Source organism: Sciurus carolinensis, chromosome 10 (genome assembly GCF_902686445.1).
Source record: "Sciurus carolinensis chromosome 10, mSciCar1.2, whole genome shotgun sequence".
NCBI lineage: Eukaryota > Metazoa > Chordata > Mammalia > Rodentia > Sciuridae > Sciurus > Sciurus carolinensis.
In genome coordinates, this window is record NC_062222.1 from 109,481,773 (window position 1) to 109,503,275 (window position 21,503).

Here is a 21,503-nt window from a genome sequence, read left to right on the forward strand (position 1 = left end):
TCACTTTGGCCCTCCCCCTGTCCATCCACTTCTCTCTTTTGGCATCTCACCTGCAAAACCGGGCCTAGTCATGGAGGCAGGAAGGAGAGATAATGGGGGAGAGAACTGGAGAGCAAAGAGACCTTAACCTATAAAAGATGTAGGGTGCGCTCACTTCTTGGGATTCTAGAACATCAGCCATGGACCCCTTCTCCCGGGGTCCATGTATTATTACCTTTAAATAAAACCTGCTTGATATGCTTGCCTTGGCGTGCTTCTCTGATGTTATATTCAATACCTGAGGAAGCAGAACCGTCACCAGTAAACGGCGGTATCACAGTTACCTGCCCTCCCCTCAAGAAAAGACAGACATAGAGAAAAAGCTGGGACCAGGTGGGTAGCCAAACTGATGGAGTTTGACCCAGAACAAGCTCAACACATTTATTATTTAAGTTTTACCCATAGGTTATTTGTGGGAAAGTTTCAGCAAAGCAGGCAATCAGAAGGATGTGGGTCTGGGGAGAAAATAGGGTTATCTTGTTATGCTCAGAATTCTCTATCCCCAGGAGCTGGTGCCTGAGCTCAAGGTCTGGACTTATACAACTCTGCATCTTTGCCCGGAGTTTCCTCAGGTGGGCATCACCATAGCAACTGGACCGTCTTGACCTGCACCTTCACACAGGAAATTCCCAGCACAAACGCAGGCACAGGCGGTCAGACCATGATTCACATCCCCGCTCTCCACACCTATCTGCAGGGAACTATAAGTATAGCATTAACTGATGGAGTAGTGCAAGGAATGGGCTATGCCGTGTAGTTTTTCATATTTATCATGTATTTTCTTTTCTACCTTTTCAATCCATCAGCCAACTCGGGGTAAGTGTAACCTGAGAGCATCTTGTCATAACTACACCAATCTCTCTCTTCATGCCCCATGACTTATACAGCTACAGGAGAGATGGCCATGGAATCTCGTTCAGCCATTCTGACACATCCACAAACCTGTAAGTGGAAGACATCATCTGAAGGCCATCCTTGACTGCCACAGGGTGGGAGCCACTAGAAAACATTCCTCCATTCTTGGGTAAAAAAAATGGGACATAGTCTATACTATTTCTCCAGCAGTCCCAACAGCATTGAGTTACACTTACCCACAGGAAGACCAGCTGTATAATTCACTTTGGGTTGGTTTTCCTTTCTTTATTTTATCCTTCTCAGTCCCCTTGCTCTTGAGCCCTGACATCATTTCTCCAAACAAACAACCTGTGCACAAAGTTCTTGTCTCAGTCTCCCCTTTTATGAGAGGAGATGGGAGGATACCTGAATAATTTATACATATACTCTTCATTTCTTTTCCCAAGGAACTTACAGTGAATCAGAGGACCCTACATGTATCCAAGTAACTAAAATAAATAATAATGAAACAAGAATAAGCAACGGAAGTTTGGAGATTTTCTATCTTGACTGAAATGAATCTTCTTAAAAATGGTGGTTTTTCTATTGGGTCTTGGAGGAAGAGTATAACTTTGAAAAATTTTTTTAAAAATTATTTTTAGTTGTACCTTTATTTATTTATTTATTTATTTATTTTTAATGTGGTGTTGGGGATTGAACCCAGTGCCTCCTGTATGCTAGGCAAGTGCTCTACCACTAAATCACAAACTAGCCCAAACTTTGGAATTTTCAGTGTGTGATCATGTGCAATGGAAATACCATTCTAAGTAGAGAGAGACCGAGAGCAAAGGCAGGCATACCCAGGCCTAGGCTGAGAATGGTGTCCCAGTTTAAGTAGGTCATGAAGTTTATGAAAAATGACAGTAGAATGTAAATGTGGAAAGCTATATTGAGACTATCATGCTAAGTGAAATAAGTCAAGTCTAAAAAACTAAAGGCAGAATGTTCTTTCTGATATGCAGATGCTAACACATAATAAGGGCAGGGGTGGGAAGAATAAAAGTTCACTGGATTAGACAAAGGGGAATGAAGGGAAGGAGTGGGGAATGGGAATAGGAGAGACAGTGGAATGAATCAGACATGACTTTCCTATGCTCATATATGAATATACCACCAGTGAAACTCCACATCATGTACAACTACAAGAATGGGATCTTAACTAGAATAAATTATACTCCATGTATGTATAATATGTCAAAATATACTCTACTATCATGTATATCTAAAGAGAAAAAATTTAAAAATCCATTGGATAACTGTTTTCATATAATCCCCAAAATAATTTTTAAAAAATCATATGGTTAAAAAAAAATCATATGGAGATTCGGCTTTTGGCGTTCCTGCTTCGGAAGCGACCGAGGTCGTCCAGATCCGGAGGACGCCTCTACTTTTAGTTTGGTAGAAGTTTCGCAGTAGAAGGTGTTTCGTCACGTTTTGCCAGTCATCACAGAAAGGATTTAAGTACTGAAATGATTAGAACCAAAATTGCTCATAGGAAATCACTGTCTCAGAAAGAAAACAGACATAAGGAATACCAACGAAATAGACACTTTGGTTTGAAAGATGTCAATATTCCAACCTTGGAAGGTAGACATCTTGTTGAATTAGATGAGACATCGCAAGAGCTTATTCCAGAAAAGGCCAGTACCAAGCCAATGCCGTTTGAAGTTCAGAGGAAATGGACTGGTAGTCTGGGAGAGAAAGAAAAGAAGAACATCCCTTAGGAGCTGAGAGGAAATGAAAACAGGGGCATTGAATGATATGGAAAAGCTTCGAAAGAACCAAACATTTTTTGTCTGAGAATAAGTGAAAAGTGGAATGGCTATTTGCAAAATTACAAAATACTGAGGAATAGTTTTTAGAGTGTGGTAATTTGTTTTTTCCTTGGTGCTATTAAAATTAAAAGTTCGGGCTGGGGGAGATAGCTCAGTTGGTAAAGTGCTTGCCTCACAAGCACAAGGCCCTGGGTTCAATCCCCAGCACTGCCAAAAAAAAAAAAAGTTCAATTTTAGCCGTGTTAAATTGTGATGCTTATTAGACATGTAAGAGGAGATGATGAAAAGATAATTAGATACCCAAGATGAGTTGGGGAGAAAGTCTGAATGAGAGATATAAATTTAGGAGTTACTGACTTTTATATGGTATTTGAAATTGTAAAACTTAGTGTGATTATCCAGAGTTCTGAGTGGAAAAAGGAGAGAAAAGGGGTGAGCACTTCAACATTTAGCGGGCAAGGACATGAGGGGAAACAAGCAAAGAACTGAGGGGCAGCCCCATATGAAGTTAGAAATGACCAAAAGAATAATACACTACAAAGCAAGTGAAAAAGTGCCTATCAAGGAGGCAAGACTGACAAACTGTCAGTATTGCTTATTAGCTCAAGGAATATCAGCAGTGAGAATTTAAACTTCTCATTGTTGGAGAGCACTGATGATCTTCAGTAGTTTTGGTAAAATGAAGTTCAGGCAATGGAAGCCATATTGGAATGGTTCAAGACAGAATCTCAGCACCATCCAGGGCATAATCTTGCCCCAACATTTGAACTGGAGTCTAATCAAACCCTTAGATATAATTTCCAGTTTATAGAAGAACATGGAGGAGCTGATGTGGTCGTGTACCATAATCTCAGCTACTCAGGAGGCCAAGGCAGGAAGGTCACACGTTTGAAGCAACGTATCAAGGCTTTGTCTCAAAATAAATAAAAACCCTGGGATGTAGCTTAGTGATGAAGCACTTGCCTATGTGCAAGAAAGACCCTGTGTTCAATCCCCAGTACTGCCAAAAAATAAAATTAAAAAAGAAAACCATGGAGACTAGAGGAATGAGTAAAAAGGGGAGTAAAAAAACCCAAGAAAGCAAATATGGCATACAGATATAAAGTGAATGACATTTAATACTGTGGGTCTTTAGAAGACTGTCTAACAAGTTAATTTAAAATTGAAATAATAGCATCCGTCCCCCAGGGGCCATCCTGCCGCAGCCAGAGCTGCCAAGGACTGGACACGAGTGTGGGAAAGGAGCATTGCTGCGAAGGACTTGCCATTGTTGGAGTCAGCAAAAACTGTTCTAAGTGAACAACGAAAGCAAATGCTCCAAAAATACAAAGAAGAAAAGCAACTTCAAAAATTAAAAGAACAGAGAGAGAAAACTAAACGAGGAATATTTAAAATGGGTCTTTATAGACCTGATGCACCTTGCTTTCTTTTATCAAATCCAAATGCTATGAAAACTGAGCCAAAAAAGGCTATTCCATCTTCTGCACGGATTACAAGATCAAAGGCCAAGGAACAAATTGAACAAACTAAGATTGAGAATGGGATTGATGTTCGAGCAATTCGACCTGGTCAAAGACAGACTTCAGAAAAGAAGGTATTGGACAAAGAGAAAACAGTTATTCGGCCTATTGCACCCACATCAGTGAGAATAACCCGATCTACTACTCAAGCAGCAACCCAGATTGTCAGAACAGTCTCAACTAACACTACAAGAAAGCCAGTCACAAGAGCCACTAATGATAATGAACCTGAAAGAAAAGCACCAAATAAAGGAAGACCTGTGAAAAAGATAGAAACAAAACCTGACAAGGTTGTTTCTTTTAAACTTGATAATGAAGAAAATACTTTGAATTCACAAACCAGTGCAACAAATGGAATGGATCCAGATGGAATCTTATCAAAAATGGAAAATTTACCTAAGAAAAGTTCCGAAAAAAACAAAGGAAAGAATTCCTTTGCACCTAATGATTTTATGTTTCATCCACTGGATGGTTTGAAGACCTATCAAGTAACAGTCATGACTCCCACAAGTGCCAATGCTTTCTTGACACCCAGTTATACCTGGAACCCTTTAAAACCGGAGGGTGGTAAGACTCAAGAAGCAACAAAAGAAATCTTGACCCCAAAATGTAAAACTTACTCTACCAAGACAGTACAGCAAGATTCAAGTAAATTACTGTGTCCTTTAGGTTCTCTAACAGTTTTGAATCAAGAACATAGCTTAAATCAAAATGAAGCTACTACTAAAAGTTCAAGTGACCTTTCAATAAAAGACGTTCCAGCGTTTGAATTAAATGAAGGTCAGATGTCTCAGCCAACACATGATGTGCCATATTTCAGAAATATCCTACAGTCAGAAACTGAGAAATTGACTTCATACTGCCTTGAGTGGGACAGGAAGCTTGAATTGGACATTCCAGATGATGCTAAAGATCTTATTCGCACAGCAGTTGGTCAAACAAGACTCCTTATTAAGGAAAGATTCAAACAGTTCGAAGAACTGGTGAATGATTGTGAATATAAACGAGGTGAACTGAAGACTACCTGTGCAGATCTGGATGGATTTTGGGATATGGTTAATTTTCAGGTAGAAGATGTAAACCGAAAATTCAACAATCTGACCAAACTGGAGGAGTCTGGATGGCAAAACAATAACAATACAAATAAAAGAGTCATTCGGTACTCTCCTCTGACCGTCTTTCTCAAAGACGTGGAACACCCAAGTCCATCAGCAAACCCATATCTGAGAGCAAGGCTCATGAGGACCTTCTAAGACAAACGCTACCACCAGAGAATCCTGATCCTCACAGCACCAAAAGTGAATGTGTTGATAAGAAAATTTTGTTTTCAAATATTTCTGAAAGCAGGAATAGCATAATAGATGATGCTCAGTGTCCTGGATTACAAGGTTTAATTGAAATGAACCATGGCGAATATGGAACTAACAAAAAGGAAGAAATTGCAGACATTGTGGAAAGAATGGAACTAAATTCTTCAGTTACCTCACAAGATGTTTTGATGACTAGCCCTGAAAAAAATGTACTATCACAAAATAACATCTTACAAGAAGAAGCTAAACCTTCTCAGTTAGTACTACTTGATAATAAAAGTGTCATTACTGAATGCCACCTTCTTGATTCGCCAAGCCTAAACTTCAGTAATCAGGTGGAGAGGAGACATCAAGAACATGCCAGACATATCTCCTTTGGTGGTAATCTGATTACCTTTTCACCTCTAAGGCCCCTCAGTGGAGAGCAACCAGAAGAATTTTGAATTAAAAATAAATCCAAACATTTTCTTCATATTATCAATGCTGTGAAATATTCTTAGACAATTGGATGTTTGGAGATGTATTTGTGTTCACCTCTATTCTATCCACTTATACATTGTCACATAATGTTTTAATATTCAGTATTCATCTAAGTGTATTTTGGATATACTATTTCTCAGGGGAAGTGGGGATGTTTTGTATATTAACCACATAGAATAAAAGGTATGTTTTGTCTTGTAAAAAAAAAAAAAAAAAAAAAAAAATCATATGGTTAAAATTGTTTCAAATCAAGCTATGGAGTTAGAACATAGGGATATAGGAAATGTCATTTAAATTTCTATGAAACATACTAGTGGTAAGCACATTCAAACCATGAAATGTATGCTAAAAGTACAAAAACTCTGTAATGAAGTCGCAATTATTGTCATAACTGGATTTTCCTGTTTTCTCTAGGATGATTGTACTTCCTGTTTTGAACTTCAAGATTTCACAATCAAGTTTCAACTGCTCACAAGCAGTTGTGCTTAGATTTCAGGGACTACTATAGCAAAGTACCACAAAGGATGGCCTAAACAACATTTAAACATTTATTTTTTTCATTGATCTGGGGACTGGACATCCAAAATCAAGGTATGGGTGGGGCCGGCCCCTTTTGAGAGGAGGGAGGGAAAGACCTCCCATTCTCTCTTTAACTTGTATTTGGCAATTTTCTTCCTCCGTCTCTTCACACCACATTCCCTCTACCTATCTACATGTTCAAAGTTTCCCCTTTTTATAATGCTTATATTGCAGTATGAATGAAAAGCTCAGGTTATAAAACCATACATGGTTGGTGTTTGTTTTGTTTTTAAATATTTCTGTACTTGGAAAAACCATACATATGCTGTGGTATTAACTGCGCTAAAACATGCATAAAACAAAGGCTAGAGAAAAATATACAAAAACATCAGCACTGCATGCCATGGTTGGTGTTTGTTTTGTTTTTAAATATTTCTGTACTTGGAAAATTTATAATCAACAAATAAAAATCAAAATTCGGTCTCCACCAGAGGTGGGACGGTGCTAAGAAGAAAGTTATAAATCTGGACTCCGTGAGCAGGCATTCTGGTATTAAATCTTGGCTTGACTTCTCTGTAACCCTCTGTCCTTGGATTAATACTCAAACCTTTCCGTTTCTTTTCCTTCATTCGAAAAATAGGTGTAATAACCGTTTCTCTTTCAAATGGTGGTTGTAAGAAACCAGTGATGTCTTACCATGTGTGGCACAATGTGTGCAGTCAGGCTGCCGCTCACTCTAAACTGACATGGTGATCAGGAAGAGCCTCCCAGAGACAGACCCCCACAGCCTGAACCCTGGCTGTTCCACGTCCTTCTAGTGACCTTGGGTACTGAAATACAGAGGCTTTATTATCCTGCATGTAAAATGGAGATGATAATAACAGTACCTGTCTTGTATTGATAAGAAGATTAAATAGGTTAAGACATGGTAAGTCCATAGAACAGCACCAGACACAAAGCGAAAGCTCTGTAAGTGATAGTTACCACAACAATACTAGTTTTATTACTATTATTGTCGTTATTATCATCATTACTCTTATCCTCATTATCTTAAACCACCCATTATAGAACTGGAACTGAACTGTTGATCAAGTTCAATCTAAATTGTCCTGGGATTTCTGAAAAGAAATAAAATCAGAAAAGAGGAACTGCTTAAAAACTGGAACTAACTCTTATGTTAAATCAAGCAAGGAAATGAACAAATAGGCAAATTAAACATAGGGAAATAAGAAATCAGGAAGTAAACTGGTAGTGAATATCAGATAAATTTCTCTTTATATATATTTATCTCTTTAAATTTGTCTCTCTGTATGTAGATACATATATCCTTCCTATAGGTATAAACATTCTATACATATTTATATATATAAACATCTTTTCTCTCTATATAAACATCCTATATGTTTGCATGTATATAAACATATATATCTTCAATTTGTATGAGGAAATTATTTGCAGCTTAGAACTTGATTAACCAAATGTGAGGCATGACATTTAAGATCCCCCTCCAAGTTAATCACAGTGCATTCTTTGCTAGGGAAATACTAGAGGATGTGTCCCACTGTAACAGACAGAAACCAAGAAGGAAGGTGGGATGCCTTCCAGAGAGTAGAAGCTGTAACACAGGAAAGAGGGGCACGATATCAGCTGTGCAGCTGTCCTAGACACAACCAGTATCTACTAGAAGGAGATGACAGAAGGTCATTTGAGGGAGGTGATCATTTATTTGATAGATTTGGTTATATTAGAACTTTGACTTGAGAACAATTTATGAATGTGGAGCAAATGAACAAAATGAAATGGAAGGCATTTATTAACAGAGGAAAACCAAGAAGTGTAATCATGGACTGTCGTCCTAGTGTGTAATGTAGCTTTTAACCACGCCTCAGTATCTACACAGATCATAATAATATAAACACTGAGAAACAATTTAATCAAAAGTAAGAGATAATATAAATGTAAGTCCCTGCTGAAATACCACTCTTAAAAAAGTGAGTCATTAAGTTATAAGAAATGCTTTCATATTTTTTCCTTCTGCTTTAAAAAAAAATCAGATATCAGTGATACCAGGTACAGTGGTGTGCTGGTAAATATCTAATAATAGATTCTTTATTTTTTAAAAAAGTTCTCATATAAATACTCCCACCATAGCCAATTTCAAGGTGTAACTGTGACATCACAGAAGGTGGAGTTGGAAAGAGACGTGCATGAACTTACCATGTGCATAGTGCTTCCACCAGACTGATCCAATAGATGGTAGCCTCAAGAAAATAGCAAGTACATAGAAAAATAATTAGAAAGTGATGAGTTCTGAGTATTCACTACCATTACTTTTAATATGGAATATTTAAATGCAAGTAAATTTAATTTTTAATAATGGTTGTTTTTAACAACCGACTCACAAAGTTATTGAAAATTAAAAATGGGCTCTCATGAACTGGAATGAGCTGGCTCTCGCAGAGCACTGAATGTACTAGAAAATATCTTGGCATGATTCAGTGGATAATTTTTTCAGATATAGTCAAAATAAAGGTATGTGGCTTTGAGGCAAACAAGGAAATCCAGGGGAAATCCTCATGATGACGTGGTCCGATAGGATGTTGATCACATGACTGAGCTAACTCTGCCTAAGATCAACACTAAGAAACTCATTAAAGAGGTTGTAAGAATAACTACCCTTGGGGGGATGAGAAGTCCAGCCCTCACCCTTTTCCACTCCACTCTTCCCTCTCTGCTCTCCTGTTCAGCCTGTGCATTTATTTTCTGTTCTTCTGTCTCCATTTCCTTCCTGTTCTAGGCCTTCCATCCTGATGGTCTCCACTTCTCTTGGTCCCTGTTCTTTCTTCTATCTTTTTGCTTTCTTCTTTGGAGCCTCTTTTCTTTCTGCCTTTCCCTTCCATTTTTTTCTCTTTTCCCATTAATTTTTCTGCAATGTTTGTATATCCTCCCTCTTCTGTCCCCCATCCTACTTCAGTACATATTGTTTATTTTCTTGACCTTAAAGCATTTGGAATGACTTCTGAGGACACAAGTCCCAGCGAATTTTGAGTGTTGTATAGCTGATTCATACTGTTAGTTTCATGGTGTAAATACGCCCACCATGGCCAGTTTCAAGGAACCAGTGTGAGGTCACTAAAGGGGTGGAGTTGGGAGCCATGAGCAGTAATGTGCCATTGACTCTACAGCGGCAGGTGTCTCTCCACTGAGATCATTTACAGAATGAGCAGAGTTGGTTGAGAAAGGGCCCAAAGGCTGGAGTCAGAACATAACTCACAGGGGAAATGAGAAATGTGTGTATTCAGCATCATGGAGGAAAATCGGTGAATTGGAGTTCCACTTTGTTGACTAATTGTAAGATGGTCATTTATTAACTTAAGGCTCTAGTCCTACATGCTCACTATGACAATCACTTACCGTGTATGGCTATTGAAGTCTTGAAATATGGCAAGCCTGAATTGAAAATAAGCTGTGAGTGGAAAACACACCACTTTTCAAAGACATGGTGAAAAATGTAAAATATCATGTTAATAATTTTTTATATTGTGTACTTGGTAAATTAATGTTTTAATATGGTGGATTAAAAAATTAGTGATACTGGGAAATGAATGCAGAGGCAGTCTACCACTGAGTTACAATCCCAGTCCTTTTTAGTTTTTATTCTGAGACAGGGTCTTGCTAAGTTGCCCAGGCTGGCCTACAACTTGTGATTCTCCTGCTCCAGCCTCCCAAGTCACTGGAATTACAGGTGTGTGCCACCTTGCCTGTCTCTTTGTCTTTTTTCAATGTCGTTACTAGAAAATTCCAAGTTACTTATATGGCTTGCATTATTTTTGTATTCTCGTGGGGAGTGCTGCTCTCGTTGTTGATAATAAAGTATTTAACAATCTGCAAAGTTTTAGTCAGGTTCCCACTACATATCTAGGAACTTTTTAATTTATTTGAACTAAAAATTTCTCCCTACCTTATACTTACCAGGTAGAGTAAATGAATGATAAGCTATTTGACTTTCCTAACCATGTGAAAAATGTGTTATATTTTACTTATTTTTCATAAATATGATTCAGAAGTAACTTGTGTCACTATTTTCACTTACTGGTACCTGAAATTAAAAATAGAGGTACCATGCTAGATCTTGAGCCAGCCAGCAGTGTCTTTGGAAGAAAACTCCCCAGGCCCTTTCTTCCTCCTGGAGAACAGCCCTGGTTCATGTGATTTTCCTACCTGCCTAGATCAGGACCGTAGGCCATGGCAAAGACAAGACACAGAGTGGACCACAAAACTATCAGGTGGCCTGTGAGTCCTCTGCCTGATAGAGATGCTTCATTTTGGATGGGGGGACAAAGATCCAGTTAGATTTCTCACCTTGGGGGAAGAATCTTCAGGATGAGCCTCAACTCTGACTCAGCCCTGAGAAAAGGCTGTGAAAGGAAAGAGAAACAAATAAGCAATGAAGAGAAGCTGGGAATCGAAAGAGAGACAGAAGGAGGAAGTGTTAGGGAGAAGTGAAGTCATAGCTAGAGCAGAGACCAGCCCGTGCCCACTTGGGAGGGCAGAGATGGCCTGAGCACCAGGGGCCCTTGTGTGAGGTCCAAGAAACCACTGTTCAGGCTCCACAAGGTCTGGGTGCTCCATGATGTGCTTCTTTACCACCTAGAGTACCATTAAAAGAAACCTCCAGCCACTTGAGGTAACCCCAGGCCCTCGACTCACTACAACTTACATACCAAAGCACAAATGTATCAGGCCGAAGGCTGTAAACAGAGGAAGTCACAAGAGGAGAAGTGTGTACATGGGTGTGTTTGTGTGAGCTTGAGTGTGTGTGTGGGGGGCATATTTTAAAGGAATAAAACATCACATCTCAAAGTGATCAGCATATATGGTTCTGAGCATACTACTCTTGGTTGTTGACTGTGACCAAGGATTTAAAAGTTTCAGAAATCCTAGGTGAAGGCAGAAGGACTACTGCATCAACTCTTGGGATCCTGGAGTTGGGAAAAAATTGTGGACTTTGGAACCAGACAGATTCAAATTTTGAATCTTGGTTGTCTTTTACTGGATGATGATCTTGGGCAAGTTTCTTGTTCTCACTCAACCAATCTCCCCATCTGTCAGATGGGATTCCTGCAGGTGTCCTATGTGGTTGGTGGTGAGGCTGAGCCAGCATCTCATATGGAGAGCTTCCTGTACTTAGGAATTAAGTGCAAACTCCGGTGAGGAAGGGCAGATTTATCCAAACTTGGCTCACCTGGTTTGGGTAAATAAGTTACACAATAAGCATTGAGAACCTCTCCATTTACTCATGGTATAAAGTATTCAAACATGTTGATCTCCAGGCAGAGGAAGAACATGCCTTTAGACAACCTGAACCCTAAGTGATTATTTTTCCTTGAGAGGAAAATATACAGTGCAAGTGTGCTGATCATATTTGAGAATTTCTGAAACAACAAAATGTGGAGTTTAGTTCTTTCAACAAGCTGGAAAGACCCTCTCTAATATTCCTGTTGTTTTTGCATCTGTGGCCTGTTTCCATGTGTTCCTATAACATAGTCATGTTTATGTTTAGGTGGGCAAGAGAGCACCTCTTGTTTAGGTGAGCAAGACTGGTTTTATTGGTTTGTTTTTGTTGCTGTTGTATATGGTAATTTATTGTAGAAACATATGCATTACATTTTAAATTTAAAAATCATAATTCTATTGAAAAAACTCTTATTTTAAGAACCTATACTTACCCCAATTTTTTACTTACATAAATTTATTATGATCATTTAAAAAATGGAGACTGAATCTGAACAAATTAAATTTCATGCTTTTATAATAATGTCAAAATGAATCCCAATGTTATGTAAAACTACGAAGAACCAATTTTTAAAAAAGTGGTCATTCCTCCCGTGGACAAATCCGTTTGGAGATTTTCATCTTTGCTGGTGTACCGGGGCTGAGGGCAGGGAGCCTGGGAAGCTGCTACTTGGAGGCATGGAGTTTCGACTGGGGATGATGAGCAGGTTCTGGAGAGGAGAGCAGTGATGGATGCACAGTCTTGTGGATGAACTTAATGCCACTCAACTGCACACTTAAAAATGGCTTTAAGATGGTTCTGTGTTATGTGTAGTTTACCACAGTAAAAAATGTGCTTTTACGATGCTAATAAATTTATGTAACTTGCAATGCCACTAAGATGCAGTAGAGGGGGAAAGGGACTTAAACTTGACTTTTTCCTATCTGCTCCTGCAGCCAGCTCTGCTCCTGTGAGTGAATCATCCACACACCTGCAGCTCTGCTGAGACGTGCAAGCCCTGGGTAAGGACCGTTAGCTCTGTTTTTTATGACACTCATGAAAAAGAAATAAGGCGTTTATGGATCTTTTTTGAAGAGATAATTTAAGTTAATATAGGTGGGAGGACGATAGACTTACTGAGATTTTTTGATATTTACTACTTTGCCTAAAGATCTGTGATTGGTGACCAGGACTATTATTTTGAGGAATTATCTTGCAGTTGCTTGAGGGTTTGGGGTTTCTTCACTGCAGATTAAACCTGGTCAGCACCTTCTATCTGGAGTCCATGGCCTCGGGAATTGTCGTGAGTTTCCTCTATCTTTATTTGCCTATAATACATGTTGGCAATATCTGCAGGATGAGATCTTTGGCTATTTAAAGCATATCTGTCGCTCCTTTACCTGGCTCAAAAGTTTGGCATTTGTGTTGCTTTTCAAAAAGCAGATCTGATGGATCTTGAACAATGCTGCTCTTGCTCAGTTTTCCTCAGCAAAGATGGCGGTGTGGCTGCTGGAGAGTTTGGTTTATAGCATGTAGGCATTTCAGTCTTAGAAGAGCTTTCTTACAGACTGCCTTTGCTGAGAAGTCCATTAGGGATGTGTGCATTTTGAGATTTCTTTCAATTCTTGTGAAGTTATAATGATCTTTAACATATATTTACACATAGACAAAGCCTCTCAAACTTTGTTAACACCCAACAGAATATCCTGTAGCTTCATACCACTTCGGAGAGCAGCACCAGAGTTGGAAGAGAGGAGGAGGCCACCACAGCCAGGTCAAAGGAGACCATCTCCATTATCACATTCTAAGCTACTGCACTTCAGGGTCTGAGATGCTTTCGGTTTGGGTTTAATTGCTATCCAGAAGGGACCAGACAGATCTAGGTTCAAATCCCTTCTCTACTGCTTATTCACTGGGTCACCTTGGGAAAGTTACCTAACTTCTGGGTTTTATTTTTAAATATTTTTTTAGTTGTGGATGGACCTTTATTTTATTTATTTATATGCTGTGCTGAGAATTGAACCCAGTGCTTCACACATGCTAGGCAAGCGCTCTACCACTGAGCCACAACCCCATCCCCTAACTTCTGGATTTTAGCTCCTACATCTGTAAAATGGGATAATAATAGTCACTAGATTGTTGGGTTGTTGAGTAGACTGAATAAGATAATATAGGGAAAACATGTAACTTCATATCAGACACACGGGAAACAGTCAAAAAAGATCATTCTCTTGTGTTGCAAAAATCACTCAATATTCAGAGGATTTTTAAGTCTTTGTTCATTTCTCTGGATCACTGTATAAAGAGAAATTAGATGACTAAGTCTAAATTCTTTGGAAAACCACCAGTTATCATTTCATGGTGCTTTTGGATTTAGACTTGTAAGTCATAAGTTATTAAAGAAAGTCATTCACTGTTTTTCACCTTTTCAACATAGTAGTAATAGTTATAATAATAGTCATAGAAATATGACATTTACTGAATGCATCAAAAGTTTATGCTGAGGCTGGGGGTTAGCTCAGTAGTAAAGTGTGTTCTTAGTATGTGTAAGGCCCAGGTTTAAACCACCCCCCCAAAAAAGTTTATGTTCTACTTTTTAAAATGTTTAAATGAAAAGCCATAACACATGTGTACTGCCTGAGAAGTTGGACCTTTTTATTTTCTTATATTAAGAGAAGTTCAAAAAGAGTTCTGCTCTCATTTCAGTTCCACATAAAGTTGTGGCATTGGGTAGGGGGAGGAAGTGGGTAAGAAATGGAAACTCTCTGATATCTCAACCCAGAGGATTCCAGCTAAAGCAACGGACCAGATTCTGCCGCATTTTTCTAGGGCCATTCAGACCTGGAAACTTAAAATAAGTTAAGGAAAGCAGCTCAGAGCATGGCACCAGGAAGCAGAGAGAGACACTATAGACCAGGAACAAAATATACACCCGAAAGTTGCGCCCCAATGACCCACCTCCTCCAGCCATACCCTACCTGCCTAGGTGACCACTCAGTTCATACCTATCAGAGGAATAATGCACTGATTAGGTTAAGGCTCTCATAACCCAATCATTTCCCCGCTAAGCTTTCTTTCATTGTCTCACTCATGAGTTTTGGGGACACCTCATTTCTACCATGACTGGAGTATTCTACATAACCTTACGTTTTCATTCTGTCAACTTAGATAGTCCACCATGCCCACGCCCACAGGTCACACACTCTCTGTTTTCCTTGTCTGAATTATTTTTCTTTTGAGTCCTTATCACCACCCAACATATTCATATGTTATTTTGTTCTCAAACTCTTTTTAAACTCACTCAATAGAATGTAAGCTGTGAATAAAAAGAAATTCATCTGTTTTGTCCATTTCTAGACAATTCCTCAATGTCTAGAAAAGTTTCTGTCAGAATAGGTAATTAATTAATATCTGGAATAATGAATCTCATGAAAATCTTATTTCTCCAACCACCTCTGTTCTGTGTCAGAGAGACAACTTGAAGCCTAACTCCTCTCGAAGTCCTCTCAATCTTCCATCCTTGACTGTAAAGTCGGGGTAATAATGCTTCGCTCACTGAGTATGTGATTAATAAATGACATAACACACTTAGGATGTAGGTGAAACATGTGGGATATGCCTCAACACATTGAAATGTAAACTGTTTTTTTAAAACCATTATTGCTATTATTTGACAGTGATCCAGATTGCTTTTGCCACCAACCCGAAGAGGCATAAGGACAGGAATCCTGTTTGTTTCTGTTTTGGACTTTCTAGGTTGGGGGTAAGTGTTTTTTAAAGACAGATATTATCTCCAGGGACTCTTTATATCCACAAATATAAAATTTGAGGAGCAATAACAAGATAATAATTCTAGGGTCCACAATATTTAACAATAAAACAAATTACTTTCAATCTTCTTAAAGTCTTTAGGCTGTCAAAAGGGGATGTGGGGAGGATGTGGAGTCTGACCTGACCAGGGTGTTCCTCAGCGGAGTGGGAGGGAGGTGCTTCTCTCCCCTACCGTACTGTCTATGAATATCCAGATCATGTGGGGACATGGCACATGCCGTGACTGCCTTGCAGATCTATTAGCCAAGACTCTTGAGTTCAAGTCAAAGACCCAATATAGGTTGGGACTTTATTCCAATCTCTTGGTAAATACAGTCAGACACTGACATTAAAAAAAGAAGTCCTAGAAAAATGAAATTATGCTATTTGCAGGAAATGGATCAAACTTGGGAACATTAAGTGAAATAAACCAAACTCAGAAGGTCAACAATCGTGTGTTTTTTCTCACGTGTGGAAGCTAGAGAGGAAAAGGAAAAGAAAGGTTGGGGGTGTTTCGGGGGAGAGATCTCATGAAAATCAAAGGGAAATCAGTAGAATAGAGGAAAGGGACCAGGGCTGGGTGGAGGGGAGGGAGTGAGGAAGTGCTGGCAAGTGACACTGGATGAATTATGTTGTTATATTGTGTGGGAGTCCAAATATGTAACAATGAATCCCATCATTATGTAGAACTTTAATGCACCAATAAAACAAATTAAAAATAATTGCATTTAAAAAAATTCCTATAGGATTTAACAAACCAGTTTAAAAAAAAAAAACATTGTTCTGTGCTATCTCTCTAGAATTCAAAACTCATCTTCATCATTCATATGCTGAAACCAGGGATAAAGTACTTGGAAACATAATGAAACTCATCAGAAACTTTTATGTATTTTGTACTATTGTTATGTCAATAGAGGACTCAGCCCCAAAGCTGCCAGAAGAAAAGGAATTAACTAGTAACTACTCCAGCATGTCTCTGAGAAAGGTTCCCACAGACTTGACCCCAACCACAACCACACTGGATTTATCCTATAACCTCCTTTTTCAAGTTCAGAGTTCAGATTTTCATTCCCTCTCCAAACTGAAAGTTTTGATTTTATGCCATAACAGAATCCAACAGCTGGATATCAAGATCTTTGAACTGAACCAGGAGTTAAGATATTTAGATTTGTCTTATAATAGACTGAAGGTTGTAACTTGGTATTCACTGGCAGGCCTCAGACATTTAGATCTTTCTTTTAATGACTTTGACACCATGCCTATTTGTGAAGAGACTGGCAACATGTCACACTTGGAAGTTCTGGGTTTGAGTGCAGCAAAAATACAAAAATCAGATTTCCAGAAAATTGCTCATTTGCATCTCAATACTGTCTTCTTAGGTTTGAGAACTCTCTCTTATTATGAAGAAGGCAGCCTGCCCATCTTAAACACAACAAAACTTCACATCATTTTGCCAAGAAACACAAATTTCTGGGTTCTTTTGCATGATGGAATCAAAACTTCAAAAATATTAGAAATGACAAATATAGATGGAAAAAGCCAATTTATAAGTTATAAAACTCAACAAACTCTTGTTTTAAAGAATGCCAAGACATCTACACTGTTATTTAATAAAGTTGATTTACTCTGGGATGACTTCCTCCTTATCTTCCAATTTGTTTGGCACACATCAGTGGAATACTTCCAAGTCCAAAATATAACTTTTGGAGGGAACGTTTATCTTGACCATAATTCATTTGACTACTCAAACACTGTAATGAGAGCTATAAGATTGGAGGATGTGCATTTCAGAATTTTTTATATTCCACAGGATAGAATGTACTTGCTTTTTACCAAAATGGATATAGAAAACCTGACAATATCAGATGCACAAATGCCACACATGCTTTTCCCTAATTATCCTGTAAGTTTCCAATATTTAAATTTCGCCAATAATATCTTAACAGATGACCTGTTTAAAAAACCTAGCAAATTGCCTTATTTGCAAACTCTCATTCTGAAGGGCAATAAACTGGAGACACTTTCCTTAGCGAGTTGCTTTGCTAACAGCACACCTTTGATGCACTTGGACCTGAGCCAAAATCTATTACAACATAAAAATGATGAAAATTGCTTTTGGCCAGAAACGTTGATCACCATGAACTTATCATTCAATAAATTTGCTGATTCTGTTTTCAGGTGTTTGCCCAGAAGGATTCAAATACTTGACCTGAATAATAACAAGATTCAAAGTGTCCCTACAGAAATTATTCACCTGAAGGCTTTACGAGAGCTAAATATTGCATTTAATTTTCTGACCGATCTCCCTGGGTGCAGTCATTTCAGCAGACTCTCAGTTCTGAACATTGAAATGAACTTCATTCTAAGCCCATCCCTGGATTTTTTTCATAGCTGCCAGGAAGTTAAGATTCTAAATGCAGGAAGAAATCCATTCCAGTGTACTTGTGAATTAAGAGATTTCATTCAGCTTGAAAAATATTCAGCAGGCATGATGGTTGGATGGTCAGAGTCATACGTCTGTGAATACCCTTTGGATCTAAAAGGGACTCTGTTAAAAGATGTTGATCTTTCTGAATTGTCTTGCAACACAGCTCTGTTGGTTGTCACCATTGTAGCCATCATGCTAGTTCTGGTGGTGACGGTGGCCTTCTGCTGCCTTCGCTTGGATCTGCCCTGGTACCTCAGGATGCTAGGTCAATGGGCACAAACCTGGCACAGGGTTAGGAGGACAGCGCAAGAACAACTTAAGAGAAGCGTCCATTTCCATGCGTTTATTTCATACAGTGAACATGATTCTCTCTGGGTGAAGAATGAATTGATCCCCAATCTAGAGAAAGAAGATGGTTCTGTTTCGATTTGTCTTCATGAGAGAAACTTTGACCCTGGAAAGAGCATTGCTGAAAATATTGTAAGCTGCGTTGAGAAAAGCTATAAGTCCATCTTTGTTTTGTCCCCCAACTTTGTCCAGAGTGAGTGGTGCCATTATGAGCTCTACTTTGCCCACCACAATCTCCTCCATGAAAGATCTGATCGCATCCTTCTTATCTTACTGGAACCCATTCCATTGTACTGCATTCCCACCAGGTTCCACGAGCTGAAAGCTCTCATGGAAAAGAAAGCATACTTAGAATGGCCCAAGGATAGGTGTAAATGTGGGCTTTTTTGGGCAAATCTTCGAGCTGCTATTAATGTTAATTTATCAGACACTGGAGAAGTATGTGAACTACAGACATTCACAGAACTGAATGAAGAGTCCCGAGGTTCTGCAGTTTCTCTGATAAGAACAGATTGCTTATAAAACCCCACCTCCCCAGAGAAACTGGGGACCATATCCCCTGTTGGGATATAAATGAATATAATCCTTATGATGGCAATTTGTTGATATCTACTAAGATGAAAAATGATTATTCTCTTCATGTCAATTCCTGGAAAGATTTTTTAAAAAATATATTCTCTGGGGGCTGGGGTTGTGGCTCAGTGGTAGAGGGCTCACCTGGCACATGTGAGGCACTGGGTTCGATTCTCAGCACCACATAAAAATAAATAAGTAAATAAATAAATAAAGTTAAAAATATATTCTCTGAAACCTGTACAAGTTTACAATGTTTTATGTAAAAAGGTGTTTATCGCAGCATTGTTTATAACCATGAAAAATTGAAAAACTTCCCAAATATTCACAAAATAAGGATTGATTCAATAAATTGTAGTATACCCATGTAATAGGATATTAAATAACCATTATGGTATGGAGAAAATTATATTAATATGTTAGTTTATACATTGAAATAAAGGTCTAAAATAATCTATATCAGCATGCTGCTATAGTAATAGTGGTTTGGGTCTGGAAGATTGAATTACAGGGATTTCTATGTTGTATATATCTGTAATGTTTGAATTGCTTAGAATGAATCTATGTTTCTTTTGTAAGTTAAAAAAATAAAGATTTTTTTAAAGCCTACACATCTTGCTCATTTTTTTTTTTTTTTATTGATTCTTCTTGTCTCACAGGTCACAAGAAGAAAAAAGTTCTCCTCAATTCTGCAAAATTGTATTTCAGAAACAAACATGTCAATTCTTTGGTTGGAAAAATTTTTGTAGTTTACCCACATGTAACGGGGAAATGTCATGCACGTTTAAGATCTGACACCAATCTCCTCTTATTCCCTGCATCCTAGGGCTCGATCATTGAGCTCTTTTGAGTCATTTGCCCTTTTTCTCAGACAGTCAGCCTTCTTCGTGCCCCAGACCCTATATCTGGCATCATGCCTGCCTGGAATGGCTGGTTCAGGAAATCTTGCATTTCCTCCAAGACACAATACAAAAGTCAGCCTTTCCCGGAAAACTTCCTCCATCCTTCCAGTAAGCATGGTGCTCCTTCCTTCTCTTTAACACTTGGACACATTTCTATCAGTCAACTGATTACATAACTCTTGAAAGTTTTCATTTTTCAGCAGCAGTTTGCACGATTCTTTTTCAGAAAAGGTGCCTGCTAAATGCTTAAGGAATGAGCCTGGGTTGGTTAGAGGATCTTGGTGGGACACAACTTGCTTCAGGATAGATGGTGGGCTTTGAAGTCAAATCCTGAGAAACTGGGGAAGAAGAGCAGGAATAGGTTAAACTCAAGCAAGAAGACAGAAAATCCAGAATTGGAGGATTCCTGAATATAGTTTGCATTACTTGAAATTGCTGATATTTGGTTGCTCTTGACCTACAAGGATATCTGGTTTTCATCTCATTTACTCTAATAAAACTAATCTCTTGAGCAGGTTAAAACTGGATGTTGTATCCACTTATTTCTTTATAGTGTGTACTTTTATAAATTCATCATGCCAGTAGTTATTTTTTAAAAATTGTATTCTAGATGGCCAACCTGAGAGTATAGGGAAAGGGTTGAGTGTCAGTCTAGAAGACAGGTTGCGTCACCATCTGGCCAGAAGCCAGAGTAGAGGAGCCAGAGGTCAGCAAGCTTGAGGCTGAGCATCTCCTGCCCCTGCCTGGTGAGTCCATGGTCTGTCTGGCAAAATGGGAAAGATAAGGAAATCGCAGTGGCTGAAGGCAGAGCGTGGGGACAAATGCCTTTCCTGGGCTGGGTTGCTGACAGGAGTGTAATTCCTGGCTTCTGAAGCAGTGAGACAGATTCCATATGAGGGTTTGTAAATCTTGAGTAAATTACTCAATCTGAGATGAATTAATTTGGATCATGCAAAGAAGGTAATGTTAGCCCTAAACTCACCAGAATTCAGTTTTTTCGTGATAGAATCCTCAGTTTAGTAATATGGCTTTAATAGTAGGTGCGTTCTAATACAATTTTAAAAAAAACATTATGCTTAGCTTTCAGCAACTTCTTGTTTCAGAAACTGAACAAAGGCAGCTTTCATTCAGGGTTGGTGTTAAGGATGTTGGGCGGGGCTTCCTTAAATCTTACCCATTATTACGTTCCTTTCTCATAAACTCAAGATACTATCCACAGTTTCCTAATATTCTTGGTTTTGACTGTTAGGTACTTGGAGGAAATAAACTTTACATGAGTTGAATGTTATTTGCTTTGGGGGCTTGACACACAAGAAATTCCTGTGGCTTGGGTTGTAGCTAATTGGTAAAGCACTTGCCTAGCATGTGAGGCACTGGGTTCCATACTCAGCACATGAAAATAAGTAAATAAAGGTATTCTGTCCAACTACAACTAAAATTATATATATATTTATATATAATATGCATTATATGTCATTATAAATATATATATATATATATATATACCTCATACAAACCTAATGATGTACTTCTGTCCAAGGAATTTCAGATTTCAGCAATGACCCACTCTGCTGAATCAAGTGGTGAGCATCCATTCATGCCTGCTGCAATAGAAGCCAGTGTAACAACT

The 21,503-nt window shown here is 38.5% G+C and overlaps 2 protein-coding genes across 4 annotated transcripts; both read left to right on the forward strand.

Moving 5' to 3' along the window:
• Positions 1-911: 911 nt before the first annotated feature.
• Positions 912-19,509, forward strand: Tlr10 (toll like receptor 10). Of its 3 annotated transcripts, XM_047565938.1 has the most exons (6): positions 912-983; positions 6,433-6,609; positions 12,769-12,834; positions 13,064-13,115; positions 15,490-15,575; positions 16,423-19,509. In XM_047565938.1, exon 6 carries the CDS (start codon positions 16,485-16,487, stop codon positions 18,918-18,920), a length of 2,436 nt encoding a protein of 811 aa, XP_047421894.1. In that variant the 5' UTR covers positions 912-983; positions 6,433-6,609; positions 12,769-12,834; positions 13,064-13,115; positions 15,490-15,575; positions 16,423-16,484; the 3' UTR covers positions 18,921-19,509. The 3 variants fall into 3 exon arrangements, with proteins under 3 accessions (XP_047421894.1, XP_047421896.1, XP_047421897.1); XM_047565940.1 differs by lacking the exon at positions 13,064-13,115; XM_047565941.1 differs by lacking the exons at positions 912-983; positions 6,433-6,609; positions 12,769-12,834; positions 13,064-13,115 and having other exon boundaries at positions 14,716-15,575.
• LOC124994299 (disks large-associated protein 5-like) lies at positions 914-6,189 on the forward strand. Its single transcript, XM_047566046.1, is given in 3 exon segments — positions 914-983; positions 3,914-5,399; positions 5,402-6,189. Coding segments are annotated over 3 exon segments (2,136 nt in total). The 3' UTR covers positions 5,982-6,189.
• Positions 19,510-21,503: the final 1,994 nt, after the last annotated feature.

Bases quoted from the DNA above. Each gene is read 5' to 3' on its own strand.
- Tlr10 (XM_047565938.1), top strand. From the start codon at position 16,485: ATGAAACTCATCAGAAACTTTTATGTATTTTGTACTATTGTTATGTCA.